We start from the raw sequence: 25,500 nt of genomic DNA, 5'->3' as shown, positions 1-25,500 counted from the left end.
CCTCCATAATCAGATTCTCCCAGGCTGTGGAGGGTTATTAGTATGAGCAATAAAGCTCTTTGGATTCCCACCAATACCACCTCAGGAAATTTTAAGGTGATGCTTACAAAACACTTTATGAGAAGTGATGAGAATATCACAGCTCTGTATATGAAAGTATCAAACACTGGAATTTCCAGCTCTATTTCAAAACAAGCTCAATATCCTGATAATAAAAGCAATGTTTGTTACATTATAAAAATTAGCGTCTATTTAGGAAAAGATGTAAAATAAAAGCCTCGCACATTCATGACTTCCAGAGGGGTATATTTATTGCAATATTCACAATATTGTAAAATCGCGGCACTTAGACAGTGACATTTACTGAACTGTAAACTTCAGCCTCGATTCACCACTCTGAAAATAAATACTGGCATTTTATTAGCTTTTTACCAAATCACCATTTATTATACTTGCATCAATAAACCACAAATGCCTGTATGCAACCAAAGTGATACTTCCTTTCTCCTGTTTATTTTAGATGTTGAGTCATAAATGTTAACCTGTTATGGCAAGCACAGAAATTAATATATAGTAAATGTTGTAAACTTTAATTGTTTCACTAATGAAAGACATCAGTTCTCCTTCGAGAGCTCTTTTACATTCAGATCAATGGAAATCCAGGTGGTCATTTCTTTATATCTGCTAACATGTTTATCAAATTCTTTCCTCGGCTGGAAAGTAATACCTTAATTAAAAATAATAGGTTGTTTTAATTTTCTTTTAGTGAGGGATACAAATCTTATTGATCATTAGTTTGCAGACACTGAGCACAGAACGGTGACTCACAGATTAGCATACTGTGCTTTTGCTCTGCTCCATCCACATTGCAAATGTCAACAAATCCATTTCACAAAGAACAAACTAATTTTAACAAGTTTAAGAAACTTTGGGGAATTACAATGGGGAAAAACTACTCCCTTTACTTTCCAAAGCAGTAACTTTATCAATTATTTCCAAGGAAAAGTAGCACGAGTCAGTTACAACGTGCAACGTTTTTTTCATGACCTAATCTTCAACTTAATTTCAGCACAGTAATATTTCGATTTGTGACTATCAGGAAATCGTTGATAAATTGTTATAAATAAGTGCTGAATTTGGGGCAATTCTGGACTTTGAATGAGGGCAGGGAGCAAGCAAATTGGAGCGACTGAATGGAGACAGAAGAGAAAAATCAACTCACGAATCTAATATTTTCAGTCTAGTAATCATGGAGCGACATTTCTATTCATGAGTGGTTTCAATTTAAGGTTACAAAAATGTATATAAAAAAATCAGTGAGATGACAACCCAGGAATTTTGTTTCCAGGGCAAAGCACATCAACAAGGCTCAAGTTGTAATAATTGTTAATTTTACATCTTACTTTATTTTTTCTACAATTTAATGGCAGCTCTGAGTTTTGCAGAACGTCCTCGTGGATTTTCCTGAATTTCTTGAAGATCAGGAGTCAGCACTTTCTTCTGAATGTTTGACCAGTTCACACCACAATGTTCATGGATGCTAATTTCTGGTTCTTCCTGCTGTCTCCGCTGTCCTTGTCTAATTTTTTGCCTTGAACTGAGGTTAGGCTTTTCGGATACGTCAATTCCGTGGAGAAAACGCTTCACAATGCGATCTTCAAGTGAGTGAAACGTTATTGCAACCAAGCAGCCTTGGGGTTTCAAGAACTTATAAGCTGCTTTGAGTCCTTTATAAAGTTCATTCAGTTCATCGTTCACAAAGATTCGCAAGGCTTGAAAAGTTTTGGTTGCAACATGTGCAGGTCTTTGAAGTAAGTCTTTGCGTGCATACATTGCAGCTGCTGGAAAAGCTCCTGTGACGCCCCAAAACAAACAAAATTGTGTTTATATTTTAAGTACTCAGCACATGAAAAACTGTCCTTTCAAATAACAAAATACAGGATACATCTCAAGCAATGAAAAATATTCAGCAAGTAATCACACGGCAACTAGATATATCTGATCATTTCCACATCAAATGGTATCTTAAAAGTAGTGCATAATGTTTCTACCATGCCTTTTAAATTTTTGGTATTTTTCTTTACTTTTTTTTAAACCTTTTAGGTGAATTTAGTCAATTTAATGGTCTTTGCTAATACGCGTCTCAAAACATTATAAAGCAGATAAGGTTCACAGGATTGAGAATAAAATTCAATTGTTTGACAAATTATTTCTCAGACAAGACGCTTAAAACTTCTATGGGTATAAAACTGAACCACAACACAAGTGTAAGTTAAAAGTACTTCACTAGTTCCTGGTTCAATTAGGATTCAAATGCAAAACCTTTCCCCCTCAAACAAACACATAAGTACAGTAAAACTACCTATTCACTATATTCTCCAATTGCTACTTTGAGATGAACATGGAATATTGTATTGTGATTTCAAACCCCTCTGCAAATGAAAGGTACCAAACACAAAAGGAAAACAGACTTTGTTTGCCATGGATTAGCCTACTTCTGTCAAGGCCAAGATAATAATAATAATTCTTGCCTTTGATATAGTGCCTTCTCATGTCTTTGAGATGTCTCAAAGCGCTTCACGGAATATACTGTAAAGTGAATTGACAGTACAATCTTCAGAGTACGCAGACTTAAATGGTGCAACGCAACCGTCCTACAGGCTGGCCCTTTCTGTTTGCAGCTCATGGTATAATAACATGCAGTAGGCTCAATATCATGCCCTGTCCTCAGCTAAATTGAAAACAAGCAACCCAAGTCAGGTTAAGCAACCCATTAACCCAATTCTATTTCTTTCTACTCTCTGGAGAACTCCATGTACAAATATACCTAGATTTAAATAAAAACTCACCAATCCTTTAAAAGGACATCATTAAACATTTCTTTTCAGTCAAATTTACAAACTGTTATGGAAATGTTATTTAACAGGTCTGAGACAACATGGAATACCAAGCTGAAACATAATATACATCTATATCAAAGATTCTATTGCAGCCAAGCTGATACAATTAATAATTAATCCGGCTAAAAGAATATCATGAACTAACATTTAACCATTTTAATGACACTTCCTATTTGTCTTCTGCAATGTTATCTTTCTTAATATTGTAAGAGACTTAAAAAGAACAAAAAACAAACAACACATTTATCTTTAGATCTGAAGCTCATGAAAAATATGTTACCAGGATATTCTTACAAACGCTGTTTAACTACAATTTGAAATGCAACTCAGTGGAGGCAATCCTCTCAGCATAGCAGGCAGACTATTAACAATGGTATCAAGGTGCATCACATTCAATCAAAGATAAAGAAATAATCTTTACAAGTTAGTATGTTTTCTGACCCTGAAAGAGCTTGTGGCAGAACTATTTTATATATAAAAAAACTAATTGGCATAGTCTTCTTAAGGACAGGGATGATGGGGCTCCAGAATGAAGCAGTTTTCCACATATGCTGGTCTGAGCCATAAGAATAAAACAAAATTAGATGATTATATCCTTGAAACAATTAGTTTGAAGACTAATTAAACAAGTTAGCAATTATTCTATGATTTGGCAGAGAGGTCCAATTTCTCAAATTGGACAATACTCGCCAATTAAAGCGATTGCATTTTTAAATAAACCATTACACAAAATATAAATGTTTAATGCACTCAGAATAAGTAGCTGGATGATATTCACCCTTTACACAAGTTACACTAGTATATAATAAGAAGCATTAGCTGGGACCCTTAGTTCCGATTGCAATAATATCCTCTCAGAAACAAAGCAGCAAATTTATTTGAAGATCAAAAGCTTTAAAAGTAGGCAGCCAAAGACCATAGCTATTATAAATTGAATCCTAACACTCTTACACGATGGGACTCAAGATATGAAGGAATTTTCCAATCACACATAGACCAACCTATTGATTGCACCATAGATGCTGATAGCAGCAGTGGCTCACCACAGATGGTATTTAATTTGCTGCCTTTGGATGCAGCAAATTAAATACTCTGGTGAGACCAGACACTATTTTATTTTGCCATGGCCAGCTGAGCTTTCAGCCCACCTATATATTTAGCTATGCACTCAGAGCAACTTATTTTAATGTTTTTACCTTGGAATGAACATTAATATAAAAAATTTTTTTTAAATTCTGAAAAAAACTGAACAGTGGGGTGCACTGAAGGCAAAATTGCTTAAAAATTAGACATAAATGTTAAGTGTAAGTGAAAGAAGTGGCAAAACCCCAGAATTCAAATATTAGAAGCATAACGTCAGCTAACTCAAGCTTGGACTCAACGACCCATTGTTACTGTATAGATATATAGATATATATATACACATATATAGTTCTTGGGGTAATAATCCCTCCAAAATAATAACAATAATTTGGTCACTCAATCCACGACCGTTGGTGGGACACTGCTGTGCGTAATTGGCTGCTGCGTTTCACCCACAAAATATAAAGTCACTATACTTAACAGTATATCCAGTGAAGCGCTTTGAGACGTCTCAACGACATGATAAGGCGCTATATCAAATACAAAGATTCTTATTATTATTATAATAGAAGTAGACTGAACCTCAATCTCTGGGCAATTTTCAAACCTGGATTTTCAAAAACTATTACAAGTGTTCAGGGGGCAAATTCTTGGCAGATTCGTTACCAACTAGAACAAGTGCAATATCCTCAGCCAAAACAGATAGAAATCCCTTCATTTCCTTTCCCTTGGCTAGATTCCAAATCAGACTCTGGGCGTTGTTTGGGACAGATGCAGTATGCAGTCCCACAGAACACTGGAACAAACTTCAGTCTAACACCAACATGCATTAATATAACACTCATCACACGGGGTTGCGTCCCAGAGTGCTTATAAGGAACAAGATTAGCTTTTACATTACACTGAAACTATAACATGATTCCTACTGGCTTTTCGAAACCCAATTTAATTTTTTTGGTATCATCAATAAATTTAACATATTTACAGCTATAAAGTTAAATTGAAAATAATAGATTTGCTAAGTACTTCATAAATGTGCTTCTGAATTGTTTACTGGTTTAGAATTTGTATCACAAGTTACTGCAAAATCCTCCAGTATCCCAAGATACTATTTCTATTTTTCTGTATTGTATTGTAACAAGGTATACTTACTATTTGATAGATCCCTTTCGGAGTGGCGCTAGATCTCAATGCATTGTCCAGAAATAATCATGTTTAAAACATCAACAAGTAGAAAGGGAGCCCCTTAGATAGTACGCTGTAGTTGTATACAGTAAGAGTGCCAACACTGCTGATTGAAAAATGGCTTTCAACCAAACATTACATCAGCAGAAACATTTCCAAAGCAATTTCCATGTCCATCTGCACATTAAGGTTGTACCAAGGGGCTTCTCCTTGTCCTCCTATGGGTTCTCAGTTGGGGGGATGCAGGGGGGGTAGGGGGTGGAGAAGAGAAAAATCAACTCCAATGAACATATGAAACCCTTGTGGCCACGCCCGCCAGAACAGCATGCAACATCTTCAGGACAGCTGTTGAAGCAGCAGTGATACAATTTCAGTGTTCAATTCCACAAATATGGAGCAGAAGTTGGAAAGTTTCTAAGGCTCAATATCTCTGAGATGAATTGTGAGCTGGATGGCAGAATGGATGCACGCACACCAGAGTTTTATTTATGTAGAGCGACATCCATGTGGTGGTCATAGCGTAATTCTCAGTGACTTCTGGATGCAGTAACTTGAGGGAACACTATTGCAAAATGCTCCATAGTGGGTATAAATAGACTTAAGTCAATTTTCCAAGCAACGTTAACCAGAGCTTGCAGAACGGGAAAGGAATGATAAGAGAAGGTTTGGAAAATCTGCATCTATCTTTCCATATGATCTTAGATCTTGGCAGCTTTCAGATTAATCAGACCAATATTGTGCCAAGGGGATGCAAGTCAGATCAATGATCCAACTGTAAAGACACAGAGACCAAATAATATCTCATTGCAGAGATCCTTCCCAAAAGACATCGAGCCCTCTTTTGAGACAGTTCAAGCTGTTCCAATCCCTGATGCCCAGGAACTGGAGAATCATCTGGACACCCCAAATTAAACATCACTATTTATTTGCTATCGTTTCTCCAGTGGTTTGGGTTACAGAGGGGAATTCAACAAGGGATGGTGCTAGGAAAATGTAGGCTCTTGGTGAAGAAAATTACAATGCGATACCCATAATACATTTGCCAATACACTACATGTGTTAACAATCAAATGTTGGCACTGTGCATTGTTGCTTTCATTGATAAGTGTTCCGGGGAGCAAAGTTATAAATAATAATAAGCCTTGCATTTGACATAGCGCCTTTCATGTTGGAATGCTGTCTCAAACTGCTTCATAGGATATCATTCTAAAGTGCTGCATTTGTGTAGGAAAATGCAGTAGCCAATAAAAAACACATTTTCTTGTTATTTTTGGGATTCTAAGTACAACTGGTTTTCAAAAGATTCATACGCCTGGTGCCAAGACCACAGAATCTCTATTTGCTCCTGTAAGGAAACTGTAGAACTATTTACCAGAATAACCCAGATTTAATTAAAAAAATCAGCTTGAAATTATGAATTACTAAAACAGGCAGCATACAATTAATTTTTTTTCACAATGAGTGAATGACTGCATTTCATTGATGAAAAATATCTGATATTATAAATGATCTCAAATATGTTGACTGAAGTCTCTTAAATTGCCTTAAATCATGATGGTTTAAGGCCACTGAAATAGTTAACTTGCTAAATAAAATCTGTAATGTGCTGCACTCTTATGTCTAATGCATGAAAATCTCCAGAGTACCTAAAAACAGTATCTTCTAAAACATTAATTTGATGCTGGCAGCTCGTGTAGGCATTCTTGCGTAGAATTTGCACAACACTGTAAAACTTCAACAATAATCACTGCATGTGATGCAGAAAATAATTTGGTCATATACAATTCAAGTTATCTTTACAATGAATTAAACATTCTAAAGGTCATCTCTATAATGATCATTTTTTGTTAAAAAAATTATTTAAAATTGTACCCATTAGTTCTATCCCGCTGTTTGGTTTATTGCTATATTCTTTTTAGACAATTATTATTCACTGGAGCCAGGAACCATAGCTTTTGAAGCTAACCAGATAGCAATTCTGTGATACTGAGATGGAGTAAATGAGATTTATTTTAATAATTCTAACACTAAATAGTAATATGTATTAATACATGTCTTATTTGCAATATAAGCATTTTAGGTAAAGTTATTTGGTAAAATCAGAATCCTACTGTAGCTTATACTGCCATTCTGTGATGTCTGACCCAACATACTTGTGAGGCATTGTGCGAATTGTAAATTTACGATACAGAGGGGCTTTTTTTTAAAAAAAACTTTTCTGCCTTTCAGTTGTGAGGATGTAAAATTCTGAGTTTTATATAATAATCAGTAAGGCTGTTCAATATTAGTTGACAGGAGTAGCACTTAGCTGAGCGAGAGAGTCTCACTGTGTTTTGCCCCTTTTTACTGCAAGTCAAAGATGGCGAGTTCTGCTCTTACAAAATGCTCACCCAGGCCAGCAACCCTCAAATATCACCTATAGAGGGCGGCTGAGTTCAAATGTCAGTTAACGCTGGGATTTGAACCTTTGAATGAGAATCTAACACTCCACTTTAGTACTGGGAAGAATTACTGAGCCTGACAGTGTGCAGTCAGTAGAAATACAGTTATTAACACAGCATGCTTCAGCTTCAACTGTGTACATCGATTCAGCTCCTTCACACTGACGTGCTTAACAACTCCCCAGAGCCTGTGATGTCATTAGCTGTCATTGGTTAAACAAAATATTAAATAAGAATACACTGAAAAATATGGTAATGATAAACGCCTCTTTATAATCAATTTGGATCCATCTTTAGCTCTCAATAACCCTCCTCAAATTATTAACCTTAAAAACCTTAAGCATCATGAGCAGTAGAAGTTAAAGCTAAGTGAAAATACATTGCAGCACTATTTTAAGTTGTCAAAATTCCGAGGATCATTTTATCGAATAGAACATCTATGAATTATTTGGTGTCATCCTGGGTAGTTCGGTCACTTGAGCAGTGGAGACTTAAGGGACACAAGGCCCCGGGATTTTAAAATTTGCTGTGCATTTAATCAGCCTTTCATCTGTTATTTAGAAACATATTCTTAGCCAGTGGGGAGGGGCGAGTGAGAAAGGATATCTCCAAAATCTTTGTTTGCCAACCTACGTCTGGAGACCTTGAGGTCTAGAGGGATGCGATATCAAGCAAAGCATCTTGATGACCTGTCAGTACTCACTGCACCTAGATTCAAAGCATCTGCTGCAAGTCTCAAATTACACAAATTAGACAAAGTAATGAATGTTCCCTGAAAGGAGTTTAATCTATACTGATCACATATAGGATTTGGAATAATCATTGGTAAAGCAATCCTGTCCAGCATATCCGGTGTCAGTTTATCCACTTCATATATCAGTGTGAAGCCTCCACATCGCGTGAAGTCAAAGCTCCATCAGGGAAGAAACACTGAATTCTTATCTTGGAATGATACGTTGCTATGCTTCTGGTAAATCTGAACAATGATAGCAAAGTCAGCTCCATGGAAAGAATATGGTGTTCTGAGCCAACTGTGAGGATCAACGTCAAAAAGTCACTTTAAAAACTATATGCTCTTTGTTCATCATGAATGGGTACGGAACGCGGTGAGCAGCACTCCGAAGTTACAATACTGGAGTGGCACTTTACAAAGTGACTGAAGAAAGGACTCAGCATACAATGTCTCTTCTAACATGGTTTCTAACCAGCTACGCTAAACCATAAAAACACAGGAACAAGTAAGGAATGAGACATGCCAGGCACTTTCCTGTAAAATACAAGTATAATGTTGTAATTCCTCTTTTATAAAGGCCGTCAGACTTCTGAGGAACTTTTGAATATAGTCCAGCTGGTCAAATACTTAGTGGGTAGAATGTTTAAAGAGGAAGATATATCTATTTTACATATTCAAAAAACATTGCTCATTAATCTTTATTTTGTCTCACTTTAAGTTCTTTGTGGTTTCTACAATAAAACATTATTTTGATCTACAATCAATGTACTGTTGTGAAGTATTTCTAAATTTATCTCAATAACATTTTCAGGCTACTTCAATTTAAATGTTTAATTGAATTAACGTTCAAACTTAAAACCAAAATCAACTGTTAGTATACTGTAAAAAGGACTCATCACATCTATATTTACCTATTCCATTTTTATAGTATTTAAATGGACTCAAATCATTTCCAGTTAAAAATTGTTTCACTGATAGCAAAGCCAAGTTACTATGATTAATATTTAAGTAATAATTCCCCTCCGTAGTGGCTGTGTAGGTTGTCAATGTACCCACTGAGACAGTTAACTGGGCTGTGTGGGTGGGGTTGGACTGCATAATTGCTCCCACCTTCCATTCCCCAAATTGATCACAATCCCTCCCATTAGAGTGTGGTATCAGGATTGTTTTTGACTGTGATTCTTCCTCAGTCAAACAATGCCAATGCTCATCATCTATTCAAACGTGCAGAAAGGCCACTTGAATACAGATACCACAGTATGACTAAGAAACGTTGTAAGTGAGAAAAATAACAACATAACTGGAGAACAAGTGGAGCAACAAAAGTTTCAGCAAAGAGTGACAAACTTTAGTTCCTGTGGATATAAATAGCAGTGTTCTGTGCTGTCGCTAAGTGGCATTGGTTGATGACTCATAGAACTACCAAGAGGTTTGACTGAGCCGTTCTAATCAGCTCTTGTAGTTTTGTAAATAAAATCTTTGCACATATGGCTTACATACAAATATTTACTAAATCACTTAGTGTCTGATGTGCTTTTCTATATGTTATTTGAATAGGTAATGCTCATTTTAACATTAAACCAGTTTGGATTTTCAACACTTCTGAATTTTGATTGGAGATGGTTAGTTAACATCACAGGCAGGATTGTCTTTTGCTACATCACTAACGAGAGAATTCAAGAATACCATTTTGTTTGCCAGTGCATCCCCATTAGTGACAGTGAGTGGGTGCCAATGCACTGTTGCTAATAATTTGATACGACAAATAGGAATGTCATCACTATTTTTTTTCAGTGACACTGATACAGTTCCTTCTAGGGATTGGATGAATGGAAGCACTGCAGTGTCAATACCCAAACCTGTAACCAAACATGAAGAAATGCACATGGCTTTTCTCTTAAAGGTAATTCTATAAATTTCACACTTGATCTTGGAAGGGGAGGGAAGAGAAATTGGCACTTTATAACAAGTGACACTTGTGTTTCTCTTTCTTTTGATGGGAATATTTATTTTGGCATACAAATATTAATTAGAATTCCCACCATTGATTGAAAGGCATGTTGTGCTACGGATCTGTAAATCACTATGAAGCAGAAACTAAAAGTTTTTAAAAACTCACTGAACTGATATTTATTATGTTCTACCCTTAGCAGTATAGGTTAAAGTAAATATAAGGTACAGGCATTATTTTATACTGTTTCAAACGGACGTCAATCTGCTAAACTTGTGTTAATCAGCTACCTGACCAGATCATTTAATAATCAAGTTTCAATAGTAAATGCAAAGTATAAAATTGAAACCATGCTTTTTAAAAAAAATTACTGCGTACTTACCACAAAATAAAGCATGGTCTCTTGCATGAATAGTCCAAGTAAACAAATTTCAACGTTGAATAAACCTAGCTCGTGGGAAAATATACAGCAACCAACATTTCCTGCACAGCACATAGTAGAAATACTGCAATGGGTTTCAGTTAATGAAACCCCAGGTTCAATTCTTCATTTCAGGCAAATTTAGTGGAACCACAATTATTCTCTTTGACATTTGGTATGAAAACCAAAACATTTCCATTCAAATGGAAAAGCTGCATCCAAATTTAAACCTATTTAATCTTACCTCAACTACTAAAAGTTGCTCTGAATTAGGCATGAGACTTTGCAAGGTGCAAAATATGTATTCCCTTAAAATAAACCACCATTTTTTAACCAGATTTGGTTTTGGTTTCTTCCCAGAAAAAATAAAACATAACTTGAGTGATTTTATTATCTGCATCTCTTAAGACCTAAGACTTAAGACTTAAGCCAAATAACATCCACAAAATTCACTCATCCAAATTTAATTTGTTCATCGAACCTAAACTTTAAACAAAAGATTTAACGCAAAGATGTTGCTGCAATGAAGCTTCCTGATAGGTTAGATACATTATAACAGTATAAAGTCAAGAAAATGCAATATTATGATACTTTGTCAATGGTTTTGTACACTCGAAAGGAAAAGTTTCATGCTTTTTTGCGTTGCTTGAGATCTACTTTATAATAGCAATGTTTATCTCTCATAAGAAAGCAAAATTTAAATATTTTAAACTCAATATATTCAGGATTTAAAGGGTTAGTAAAATCTCATAAACTTATTTTTTGTTCATTACACTCCGCTTTTTGTTATTTGCATGAATACTTAGTTATATCGGGTGCCAAAGCATAAATGAACTTGGGCCATGATATCCCCAAGATTTCTAGTTGTGCACGTGTGTGAGGTTACAAGCATATTGTGTGTAAGCAATACCCATATTGCACAATGTGAAATAGCAAAATAAAGTTTAGATTTGTTTGGAAATGCAATGTGTTACATGTACGGTGTAGTGAGAGTTCTCTATTGTACTTCAGTTTCTCTCCTCTCAGAGTGACACAGTGAGATAATTGAACCAAACAGGAGGCAACGAATATCACTGTTGAAGAAACCCAGAGAAGAGGGATAAACGTTTTTCATTCCCATCCATCCATGTTGGTACTTCTGCCAAAATAGGTTCCTAAAGGTGGAGAAAATTGATCTTCCTAGAAGCTTGTCATCACTAATTGACCATACCCACAATTAGTCAGACATTCTCATGCTGCTTGTCAAAAAAAATCTAATCTTATCCCCCAAAGCAGTGATCCCCCTTGAAGTCAATTTTAACACTCTTAACACTCTTGCCTGGAGATCTGCTACCAAGCAGTCCAAAGGTCCTGTCATCACTTAGCTTCACCTGCCAACACATGCTGCTGAGCAATGAAACTTTATCTTTCAATGATCAAAGCTTAGAAGCACCACAATGACAGTGTGTCTGATAGATAAGGCAGCAAAAATAATCTTTTAAAAATTAAAATGCATTCTTCAATTTTCAGATGAATATTGTTAAGGTAAGCCCCCAAAACACTTTATCTTTGAGCACTCCTTTTTAAGAATTGTTAGTGCAGTAACTATTTTATTAAAATAAAATGTTGAAAACCACTTTACTTCCTCAGAAATATTATTACAGTTCGGTAAACATTCCTTTGTTGATTGCCTCCCAGATACAAAATGTATTGTAGCCTCCTAATTTGCAGGAAATAGCTTGTAAAATGACAAATTTGTAATTGTTCACATATTGAGGGGACTCTGCTTAGTCATTTCAAATTTAAAAATGTAATTAAACAGAGATCTTCATTCATAGATTTGCAAGCTGTTAAGTGGAAAATATCATGCAATAGTTATTTCATTTTGGGAGTTATTTTAAGAAAACTCAAGATAAAGTGCTACGTTCGAATAGCTAAGGGGGAAGAATATGTTTCAGTGTGTGATATTATAAAAGGGACTAACTGGTTCAGAAAAATAAAATATTCTGTGGGATGAGACATGATTATTGGACCATATTTATCTAAAAACTTCGACATCAGCTGTACCTGTCCTCTGACAAACACCTTCAATGTGATGCAAAACAAAATAAAGTACGCACTCTATGGTGATCGGAACTCAAGAGGTTTGAAAATGGCAGGAAAAGGAAGCAAGCTGTCAGGCACTGTGGCAATTAAGGCCATGACTCATATTTGTTCCCCCCAGCACAAGTTTAATCCTCATTTTTTAAAAAAACTAGCAATTTATCAAGGTGGCATAATTATCCATCCTGTGATAATTGCATTATGCCTCTTTTTCCCATCCACTCCTAGAACTCATTAAAAATTAAACATATGATTAGTGTAGTTAATAAGAATGTGTAAGCAAAAATAACCTATTAAATTAAATTTGTGAATATGAATATTTCCTATTCAGATACATTGAACATAAAAAAATCTGAACATCAGTAGGATTTAATTATGTTCTGATCGTTAATCCTTTACCAACAAAAGGATTTCCACCTGGTGTCAGAACAAACTCCTTTGCACAGCAGAGTTTGCAATTGTTGTTTTGCAAGGTAATCAATCAAATTGTTCATCTATATGGCAGGAGCCGCAAATCTTACAGGACTGATGAAATGGCACCTAAGAACAAATAAAGCTATCTTCAAATATGGCTGTGAAACACCAGACATCAGTGCACCACAACAGTGGACTCAGGAGGTGCAGATTGTGTGCGGATAATCAAAAGGATGCTTTACATTTACCACAGTAGGTGTGTCACAAACAGAAGAGATCTGGAGATTAGACCGGTAAGTATCAAGGTTTAGTTCCATTAAATAAATTCCATTAGTTTCCATCTTTAACAAAAGATACTAGGGAATCTCTACTAGTTTACAAGCTATTCAGTCAATTTATATTTCATAAGTTTCAGGCAATTCGATTACTATAAATCATCTCCAAAATATAGATAATCCTAATCAAGAAGAGCATAACACATACTATATCTGGTACATCCTGCAGGTTAACTTCAAAATGCCAATTTAATTTGTTGACTTCTGTTCCCATTATTACTAGAATAAAACTCTTGACATCAGAAGCATAATTACGCAGGATTATTAGTACCTGCATGATGTACAGTACAAATGGATCCCACTGGGACTTTTAAGATTAGTATTTTTCTCCTAGACACTGGCTGGAATTAATGAGGATACCTGCAACTATACTGGCGAGCTGCTGAGTGCGAATGATGGGATAGATGCTGCGTGCCTGGGTGACTGCTGCAGCTATTTTCTTTGCATGCCTTTCCTCTCCGTATGCTTTTAAGATGGACGCAAGTGACTGTTGATCTAAGGCATTCACTACGTCAGCTGCGGTGGGCATGTCGGGGTACCTACGCACAAAAAGAGCCAATTAATTTCTTTGACGTCATTTTCATTGACAGAGGTGAAGTTTCACAGCCCAGAGACACAGAGCTGAAACGCACATAGCATACAAGTATGTTTGAGGTTCTTTTTGGCAACAGATGGTAAAAAACATGAAACAAGAGAAGATATTTCACAGAGGATTCTTCGGATGTGAACCTAATTAAGCCTATTTCTATTGAAATTTCCAAACACTAATTGGAATTCTAAATTTTATCGGTTACCAAATAGTGCTAAAAATTAATAAAGCTAGAAATGTTATAATTAATAGTTCCTTTACACAATGTATGCTGCACTTTGTACAGAATCAATAAGCCCCAACTGAAAAGTCTCAGAAGATTGATGCAGAGCTTGCATGCACTGCAGGACTGTATTGGCTGAAAATGTATTTTAGTTTATAGTTAAGCAAAGCATATGGATTGGAATCTAAATGCAACTGTTTCCAGACTAAATCAATTGGATATAAAAAGAAAGCACATTGAAATGTTTTGCTTTTACAGGGAGATTTTCATTATCATTATTTTGTTCTGCAGCATCCTGATATGCATGTACAATATTGTAGTACACTAGCCATAAGTGCGGAGGCTGGAATTGTCCATCAGTTAAGCACTTTTAATTACATTCTTAAATGGACATATGGGTTTGATCGAAATGTTGATATTTTTAACCCAAACCATGTTTATAACAAAGTTAGCCAGGGGTGATTTTAACACTGCAGCTCTGCAAAAGTCCCAAGTACCCAAGAAGTGTGTACTCCCTGTGATTCTAGCCATTGGTTTTGCCAAAACCTTCCATACCTTTCTTAAAATGTTTGATATGCTCAGCCTCAATGTTTAGAGTGGCTCAGTAACACTGCATTGTGCCTTTCAACGTCAATGCCAGTAATGCAAAGGCTGGACTTTTCAGCAGAGGGTTGAAATAATAAGATCAAGAATGAAATGGGAAAGTGAATTCAGATTTGTACCAAGTCGGAGAACATGGATCACAGAAAAACAGTCAAAAGTCAAGAATAGCGGTACCAAGTCTTTTTAAGATTAAGTGAAGTAGCAGAATTGGGTAGGAAGAAACTAAGGCAATTCTCTCACAAAGATGGTTGACTGCATTTGGAATGCTCCATTTTAGGTGTGTTTGGTGGAACAAAGAGTCTGCAATAGCCTTGATGTCAATAGCTACAAAATTTAGTTTCATTCTAAATATTACTCAGACTGGGGGAACTCAAACGTGCAAAATCTGGGCATTCCTGATAAATCAAACTCCAAAACGACAAACTGAACAGCTGTAACTCCACTGTTTAACAAGAGTGGCCAGGTATAAGCTTGTTGTAGCTTGCAGCTAAGATAGCTTTGCTATAGAATTTATTTAATTACGAAAACAGAATTACATTATATTTGCACTAGACCAGAAAAAAAGCTAAATTATAAGCTCTTAATTTTGATAATTCTGCTTGCCTTCAAATCTGGCAGATTTTCTACAGCAAGAAGCCATGTTTCCCATTACCACTGTACACGGAAGAGGGATTAAATGGATTATTCAGTTCTCATGATATGAAAGAAGAATCTTTGTCATAAGGATAATGATAGTTTCTGTACCAACCTGTCCTTATCCATTCTCATGTCTAGTGGGCCGTCTTTGCTTAATGCAAAACCACGCCACGGCATGTCTAACTGCATAGAAGAACAGCCTGCATCTATGACAACTCCATCCAGAGTATCTGGCATGACTCCAGCTTCCATTAGCAAGGGCTCCAGTTGGCTAAACCTTCCTAGTAGGGGTTGAATATGGCCTCTGGAATACAAAAAAAAATGGTATTTTACAAGCATCTGTGTAAAGGTTGATAGGTTCTGTAACAAATCACTGAATATGAATCCTTCCATGCATTTTGTTGTTGTTTAGAAAAACGTCCAAACCACTCTGGTACGCTATCTTGCATGAGAGGCACTATATAAATGCACATTGTTGTTCCCATACCTTTCTCTAAATTGTTTTAAGTTTAAAGCATTTCCACTTATCCCACAATTTATTTAAATAGGTTTAAAGTACAACTAAAAGATGATCTTTGGCTGAAAAAGAGCAAAAAAAGGCTAGTTTATTCCAGCAAATTAAGGCCAAGATCTCTGCTTTCAGCTTTCAAGATATGCCCTTCTGCTCTTTAAACTTCTCAAGAAAAGATCTTCAGTAGATTTCCAATATTTACCACCATAAAATAGTACAGAAGTGGGCAGTACCTTAAACTACGCATTTTAAATACAACTATGTGCAGCATCAACACTCATGCCACTGGAGACCAAAGGAAACTCAAAGCATATTGAAATCTTTCCAAATCTAAAACTGTACCAGCACTTGTTTCATATAGTAAGCATCAAGCTAGCAGATGTTTGTACATTTGTTTTGGCCAGCCTCTTCCAGCCAGTGAAACAGCCAGAAGTGTCTGCCTAACAAAATGTGTTGAAGTCCCAAATATCAGAAGGGTGGAACACAGAACTCTATACACATTGCAAAAATGAACTCTTTTTGGAGTTTTCATTGGAGATATATAATTTGGATTATTTGTACAAGCTCCTGGACTCTCAGTTTTTAAATATGAAGGAATCTTCCCATTTTTGTAATTTACAGTATTTCTTTCTTCATTTTAAATGTTGATAAACTGAAATCTGTGTCCAGGCAAATGGCAAGGGAAGTGACTTGCTCCGGGAATTCAGCCAATTCATCTCTTCAGCCATCTGTTTGAAGTGTACAAGAATTGCCCTGAGTAACCTACCCTTTAACTTTCGCTCATTGTGGGAAAACACCTGGCATATTCCCTCTGATCATTGAGGAGCAGAATTCACAGAGTGTTAAGATTACTCACCTACGACAGAGAACATAAGCAAGGTAGACCACTGTGAGATTTTGATAATGTATTGCTGAATAACCAGTTCAGTGCAATAGGAACCACAGGTTACAATATTTGGTGTACGTTTGGCTGAGGAGCTACTGGGTTAAAGATACATCAGTGGGATTATGGCATCCATCACGAAAGTACAATACATACCAACAATGCAAAACTAATTTCTTCAAAGAAACTACAAAATCAGTCAGACCCCATTAAAATGTGTTGATTTGGTCCATAGAAATGAGGTTTTTAATATCTTGGTATGAAAAAAAGCCTGGCGATCAGAGCTTCTAGGTCATCAGGTTGATGTTAATATTGTCAGCGTCCTGGGCAACAAGTCAATTGATCAGTGTCGACTGCTCTCACAAGAGTTTCAAGCATGTGTCACGAATGCTACTGATTTGGTATGCCTTATTTCGCTGGGTGCCATGCGCAAGAAGCTAGCCAGGCTGTGCAAGAAGCCATAACTGCACTGCACTTCAGGTTCACTGGTCTAAAAAGCACCTGCACTATAAATAAACCTGTGGTAAACCAAAGCTCAGTATAACAAGGTCTGACTACGTTTTGATTAAGCATTGAGAATTTCTTTTAACTTTTAATTTCTCACAAACAGTTTTTTTGATGTCTGCTTTTCCATTCCATTAAAGTAATAAGTTCCAGTTGAAGTCATACATTTACTTTTTATTTGAATAAATAATCCATAGATTTAATCATTTGAACCAGGTTTAATAAACCCACATTCATTGCTGATAAATGGTACCTGAAAATAACCAAAAAAATGATGGCCTCAGATTTTATCTGACCAACCTCAGACTTTTTTGAGGAATTGAGATCCCAATGACTGCAAGAAACCAAATGACATATGATTATCTGGCCATTTGAACACATATATAATAAAGTATGCAGCCAGACATCACTAGTTTTTCATGGAATCAAACAAATTTGTGTATATCTGAAATAAATACACCTGGAGTCAATTCTATTATAATATAATAATCCTTGTATTTGATATAGCACCTTATCACATCTTTGAAAGGTCTCAAAGAGCTTCACAGGATATACTGTATAATATAGGTAAACATTTAGAAATAGTGTTATTTGCACTATATATTCTATTTTGGTCAGCCTTTTCCCTTTCCAAGCGTTACTCTTAATTTGATGTATGCCACATATTTCCAGCATAAATCAAAGGAGCACTTCCAAAAATATCAGTTCAGGTCTCCAAGGGTAGGCTTTTTTTAAAAAAAAGAAAGCACTGATCATCATTTATTGATGCCTCTTGATTGTCATAAGTCACATCAGTTCTAGTGATGTCAATAATTCCCAGTGGCTAGGACCGTAGCTTCAGAGAAATACTTTGAATTTACTAAGTAATGTGCAAACAAAATCAGAAAAAAAACTAAAATGCTATCCAAAAGAGTCACTCCAGAATATAACTGCAATTTGTTTCTTTCAACTCGCTCTTAAAATATTCTCTGCCCATAAGCCATTTCTTTCTGATTTTGAGTAGTTGAACTTGTTTATCAACAATCCACAAAACTTCAGTTCTTCCTTTTGATTCCTTTGAAGCCTCCTCTGTAGGATACCCAAACTATTAACCTGCAGCAACCACCATTCAAAACCACCACCTCGTACACATACCACTCAAGGTTTTACAAAGAAAAAGAAAAAACATATTCCCACCTTGCGTGATCACACCTATCTGCATGAGCTGATGTAGAAGTGAACGTACTGTACTTTACATACACCTGATGGTGTAAATAACTTGATCATAAATATATGTCTGTATAACACAATATGAACATAAAATTACTGAATCATTAATGTATAATCCAATTTTGCTTGTGTAAAAAAAGTGTTAAAGAGCTACTGAGCCACTGGTCTATGGCACACCATGACATGAATCAATAGCAATTTCTGCACATCTACCATAAAAATGTACAGCACAGAAGGTGATCTTTTGGCCCATTGTATCTGTGCCAGCTCCCTCAAAGCCTTCCATATCCTAACTACTCTGAAATAAAAACAGAAGTCGCTGGGAAGACTCAGCAGGTCAGGCAGCATCTATGGGGAAAGGAAAATGAGTCAACGTTTCGGGTCCACGACCCTTTGTCAGAACTGAGCCACGTTTCAGCTCAGTTTCGGTTCGTAGACCCGAAATGTTGACTCACTTTCCTTTCTCCATAGTTGCTGCCTGACCTGTTGAGTGTTCCCAGCGACTTCAGTTTTGTTTCAGATTTCCAGCATCTGCCAGTATTTTGCATTTTGCCCTAACTACTCTGTGCTGGAAATAAAAATTCTCCGGAAATGAACCACAAAATATTTTGGAAAAAATCATTAACAGATTTTGTCACCAGCTAATAATGCCAGGAGACTGATTACCGTTGTTTGAAATGCATGGGAAAATAGGAATAATGTCTCCGTAGGAGGGCATTTAATTGGGATAAAATTCTTCTATACCAATAAAACAACAATATCTGTGTGTATGTATGTGTGTGTGTGTGTGTCAGCTAAGATCTCAATAACCTATTGATATAGAGACACGATTTATACCTCATTGGACAGGTCTTGCATCTACGAGTGCAATGAGTATATTTGTTTTCGGGCATCTCCTACCATTGATAAGCTATGACCTAAAAAAGCTCATCACACATATATGGCAGTTTTGCGTTTTGCGCTGCAAAATGTCTGGTTAGCCGTGCCAGCTCACAGTGGTGCTGTAGCATCATGCATCACCAACATGTACGTACGTAAACACCCACTCAGACAAGTGTCGGGAGCAATAACTACACAAAATCATAAGTGGTTGTGTGAAAGAGCAATCCTTGCTCCAAATAATGAATCTGCCGGCGAGATCAATTCCCAGCTACTCAATGACATCCCTGGCCAAGAAACTGTGTACAAGCCCATAGATACTGTTCCCGACATCCAAAATGCTGTCAACTTCCCAAATGAGTTTTTAAAACTCTTTGGAATTATCCGGTTTCGATGCATAATCATGCTGCTGAGGAATCTAGATGCACCAAAGCTATGCAATGGCACAAGGTTCGTGGTAAAGCAATTGATTCCACATGTTATAGAAGCAACTATTCTGACTGGTCAGTTTAATGGGGAAGATGCATTCATTCCTCGCATCCCACTGCTCCCAAGTGACTGCTTGTTTGAATTCAAAAGGCTCCAATTCCCTGTTTGAATGTGCTTTGCCATATCAATCAACAAGGCACAGGGGCAAAGCTTAAATGTTTCTGGGGTTTTCTTGAATACACTGTGCTTTTCCCATGGACAACTCTATGTTGGATGCTCACATGTGGGTTCATTTCAAAACCTGTACATCATGGCCGAAGGAGGAAAAACTGTAAATGTCGTCTACACGGAAGCCTTGCAACAACTCGAGGATTTGCCAGATCACACAGTAAACCACTTTGGTTTACATAGCTTTGATAAGATCTTCTATCGTTCATGAAGCACTCTAAGGTGCCGTCTGGCGTGGAGAGCACTATATAATTCCAAGTTGTTGTTGTTGTAGCTATGACCCTTTGATAGGATCTTCTATGGTTGATGGGCTATGACCTAAACAAGCTCATCACACGTGTATGGCAGTTTTGCTTAAGGTGTACACACACTGTTTATGGCATATTAAATGGTTTGTGAGTGGGATCACTGAAATCTACATTCCATATTAGATCTTTTGGTTGCAAGCGTAGCTGCAACGGGTACAGCTAGTGTTAAATAAAAAGAACATTTTGTTTTCAAGTTGATACGTGCAAGCTGTCTTCATGGGCAATTGCACTGTAGGGAATGTTACTTATTCAGAGGTACCACATTTAATATTTGGTCTGTACTAACTTATTCAATGCCAGTCAGGTATGCAGAGAGAGCTCTACTGTTGGCTTCACCAATTGGGCAGAAGTCCCACGCCAATGACTTAGATTGGAACTGTATGAGTGAGAATATTGAGCAAAGACAGGAACACATTCAGCTATCATGGCATAGTCAGAAAGCTTACTAGCACATAGCGCACAAACATGGAAAATAGATGTTTCAGTATGTATCAGAGGGATGTCATAACTCAAGGAACCACATGTCTGCATGAGTCACCTTAAACAACAAGAGAATTATTGAGAAAACTGAAGAAAGAGTTGGACGACTTACCTTCACTATATTATAGGATGCAAGCAATCATCCCAAGGGGAGAAAGAAACATAATTACATGGGACTTAAAAGAAAACTTTTCTTTAAAGTAGTTACATGACCTTCCCCACCACACTGTAATATAGGCATACCTTCATTTCATTTCTCTCATCTTTCACATCAGTGCTTTATGTTGCCTCCAAAATAAGAAATAGCTCAAATCAGTTTGTTTTATTGATATAAACAGTTGCATATCCTCTCCTGATCTTTTATAACATAATTATCCTTCATTATATGGACCTGTCACAGTACAAAGCATTGAAATCAAGAGTGCTTCTGTACCTCTCTTATCCAACTGAAAGACCTGATACTGCTAACATTCCAGATATTTAGTCCTGTAGCTCAGTAGAGCACTCGCCCTGCAAGCAAGAGGCCTGGGTTCTATTCCTGGCAGGATGAAACGTTGGCAAAGTTTCCTTAATCCAAACGCCTCTGTTTACCTAGCAGTAGGTAGGAACACGGTTGTTAGTCGATTGGCGGATCACTTGTCTGGAGATAATAATCCTTAAAAAAAATAATAATGTGGTCACTCAATCCACGACTGTTTGTAGGACTCTGCTGTGCGCAATTAGCTGCCATGTTTTGCCCACAAATGTACAGTCAATGCACTTTACAGTATATTCTGTGAAGCACTTTGAGACTCTCAAAGATGTGAAAAGTGCTATATCAAATGCAAGGATTATTAATATCTGCTGATTCTTAAAAATTATTTTAAACTACAAGCCACTCCACCCACAACACAATTTTTTTTGGAGAATGCTTTGAATTTAATCTCTTAACTGCAGAAGCCTTCAACTATATCAATAGCACACAGCCATTTTGATTTTCCTATAAAACAGTTAATATGCAATAAAAGACACCTTTAGTGAAGAAGTCGATCGTGAGATTTTTCTTTAGTGAGAACAAAGTCACAATACTTTGAGGCCTCAATTTAACTTCACTAATAAAACAGGCAATGTAAAGTTATTTCTTTATTAAAGACGTTTTATAACACACAATGATTTACGCTCATCACGTCATATAGCTTGAGCAATCAAAAGCGCTGCCTATTTCTCCTGAATAGCAGCATTCACCTTGGAAGCGATAACATCCACGTAAACCTTGTTGGAGGTTTTGGAACCACATATTTAGTTCTAGAAGCCAAGTTCTCATAACTTGTACTGTTCCCTCCACCTCCCTTTCCAAATAATGTCAGTGCAGGGAGGCCGTTACTAAGGCAAAATACATTTTTATTTTCACTAGCTGATATTTCAAGCTGCAGCTGGAGCATCTGTTGTATGTTCGCCACAGTGATGCCTCATGAGATGGCAGATCACTCGCGAATGAAGTGTTGTAGTTGTTTCAATAAGAGTTCATCCCAAATGGCTAATAGATCACAGTATAGGTCTGCATGGTACCTTTACGGTGCATTCCATGCAGCACCAAGTCTAAAAACAGAATCCTCTGGAGAAACTATGATTACCTGCAAAGTTCGAAAAGTTCCAACAGCCGCATCCAATTCAGATTCATACGAAGACAGAACACTAACCAATTGTGTTGAACTCCCCAGGTGGTTGATTTCATGGTTTGCTCATATATACAGTATATATAATATTATATATACACATTATATAGTATACATTATAGGCTCATGTGACAAATCGACATCAAGACGACCTGTTGGGTTAAATGGCCTGCTTCCATGCTGTAATATTCTATATAATTCTATACGTTTCCGCTGTGTTTCTTTGGGCTGGACTTTTATTATTCACTCTGGGTGCTTGTGTTTTTTTTAAAAAAAGTTATACTTATTTTCTATTTAAAAATGGAAGCACACATTGAGGAATCTTCACCACACTCCCCACTACAAAGTAGCTTGAACTCTTAAAATATTTGTGCCTCCTCAATCTTAAAACACATCCCTTTTCATGCTTCAGAAATGATAATGATTAGTTGCTGAAATTTTGATCTCTGATGATCAATGTCACTCATGCTGCACGAGAATTACAGCTGCTGCACTAATCAATTTCAGGCCCTCTTGTGACCTGCCAGCAAATGATTTAGAAATAAAAAGCTGACGTAAGAGCTGACAAGGAACACTGTAAATCATTGGCTCATTGCGCAAATCTGTAGCCTGTTGCACTTGTGGAATCATGGGTAGAGAGATACATCAAAAAGCCAATAATGTGTTGAGTGCATCCATTCACAATACAATTTTACATTTATAAAGTGCCTTTCACATTAGGAGCTGGACAGTCGAAGGGCTGTAACAAATTTATATTTGGTGGAACATTCCTTTATATTTGATTTTCATTAAGTCACTCAATTAACTTGTTCAACTACTAAAACGTTATACTCTGGTTTATGACATTAACTGATAATGCCAAAATAATCGTGATATCGTTATAAATCTGAGGTATCCCATCATTTGCTCCATAATCATAATCTCAAACACACCAGTCTGTTCAGTGTAAAACATAGCTACCCAAAAAAGATTCATTGTAAATATTTCCCTTTTAAACTACATACTGTAAAGCACATCCTAGTGAAATAATATTGTAACGCAAAATAATTTTTTGTCAGGGACTCAAACTCTGTAATTTGATATTGTGACAGGAGTTTCCTCCTTTGGATTGAGAATGCAATGGTATAAATGGGCTGCATGACATTTTATTTACTTTTTGACAATAGAATAAAACTAAATTCTAGCAAACATTATTCAACCAATTACCTTCTACAAAGCTGTGTCGTACTATTTAAATTTGTGAATTGCAGAACACAAGCGTGCAAATACAATAAGACATTATATAGGCAATAAATTGCATAAATTTACCAGCAATTGGCCTATATCACGTTGCCCGCATGATAGATGATGTGCTGGGTGGGAAGCAATTGAAAAAGAAAAATCTTACAATTTTGACACTTCTAACATAAGATGTTTCCACATTATGGCTCAGGTCGTACCAAATGCTGTTAAGAAATGTGGAATCTTTACACAATCAGATGGTATGAACAGAATAAAAATTCCAATGGGAAATACTTCATGGAAATTTATCACAGCTCCACGCAAATTACAGAATTTTAAAAATCCTGCCTTTTTTCAACATTGCCCAGGAATGAGAGCACAGATTTTGAGCTCAAAACCTGAAGCTGGTCTCAAAATTACGGCCTAAAGACCACAGTGCTATTACCCTGAGTAGACTGATACTGCAGCCAGTGCAATTTGATTCGACCTCCACTCAAAATGTGCACTTTAGAAATCCCACAAATTTAAGGCACCATTTTCATCAATACAAAAGTGGTCATGCAACCCACAACAATTTTTTTTAAAAAAGTAACCGTTTCTACTGCTGGAAGCAATAACAAATCACTTCCAGCAGAATAAACTAGTCATTAGTGATAATAAATAATAATAATAATCCTTGCATTTGATATAGCGCTTTTCACGTCTTCTAGACGTCTCTCTATCCCATATATAATATATATGTAGCTCCATCCCGCAGTCCCTCCGTCTCACCCCCTCTTCGTCCGTGCTTCGATCTCCCCGCTTCCCCGACACTCAATTCCGGTCTGAAACTCTGTCTGTTCAGGTCTTGTGACGTCCTTCCAACGTGAAAGGCGCTATACAAATGTAATTTTGTTGTTATTGTTTTCTCAAAGCGCTTCACAAAATATATAGAATGATGAACAAACTGGATATTTTTCTGATATGAATGGGTTGATTGTGTGTTTGATGCGTTCTTAAATCATTCAGGAGAAGAGGCCAACTTTTGAATTATTGCAACAACAAACACTGGCGAATATGCTGGCTGGTTTGAAATTAAATTTACTGGGACAGTGTGTAAACATCAATATTCCTTGTTCATTGATGCGTCAGTTTTCCTGGAAACTGAAGTTGATATTTTAGCATGTTTGCATTGCTGCCTTACCTTCAACCCTTTTAATTATATTTAAAAAATCATATGGATTTTCAACATCTGATTGTACAGTTTAAATCCATATAACTAAATACAGTTTACTTCTTAGCTTCCCTGAATAAAACCACTGTAATTGTTATTTGGTACTCTTCGTTTATTTGGTGTAGCAAAGTACAGAGCTATTTGCAAAATTCACACAAGAAAAGCCATGTAAATGTTTGGTTCATTTCCATTCCATGACATGGAGCATTCCCACTAGAGACAGACCATATTGTTTGCTGTATGCTATTGCAGGTGTGATTGGGATCATATTCCTGTTGAATAGTGAAGGATTTGGCTGCTATACTGTTATGCATTATGATGTAGTTTGTTCCCCCATGGCATATTTATATGTGCTAATTAATCCAACACATATAGGCAGAGGCT

At 36.5% G+C, this 25,500-nt stretch overlaps 1 protein-coding gene across 1 annotated transcript in view; it reads right to left on the bottom strand.

Annotated features, from left to right (window-relative positions):
* Window positions 1-289: 289 nt before the first annotated feature.
* mettl15 (methyltransferase like 15) overlaps window positions 290-25,500 on the bottom strand; it is a 42,106-nt gene continuing 16,895 nt past the window's right edge. The window contains exons 3-5 of the mRNA XM_007887671.2: window positions 15,709-15,900; window positions 13,906-14,084; window positions 290-1,853 (exon numbers count right to left, since the gene is read on the bottom strand). Coding sequence (XP_007885862.1) covers window positions 1,414-1,853; window positions 13,906-14,084; window positions 15,709-15,900 — 811 coding nt within the window. The 3' untranslated portion in view covers window positions 290-1,413. The remainder of the gene's footprint in view (window positions 1,854-13,905; window positions 14,085-15,708; window positions 15,901-25,500) is intronic.

Source organism: Callorhinchus milii, unplaced genomic scaffold, assembly GCF_018977255.1.
Source record: "Callorhinchus milii isolate IMCB2004 unplaced genomic scaffold, IMCB_Cmil_1.0 Scaffold17, whole genome shotgun sequence".
In the NCBI taxonomy this organism is placed as follows: domain Eukaryota; kingdom Metazoa; phylum Chordata; class Chondrichthyes; order Chimaeriformes; family Callorhinchidae; genus Callorhinchus; species Callorhinchus milii.
The sequence above is the reverse complement of the archived record's forward strand: the minus strand, read 5'-3'. Positions and strand labels throughout refer to the sequence as shown.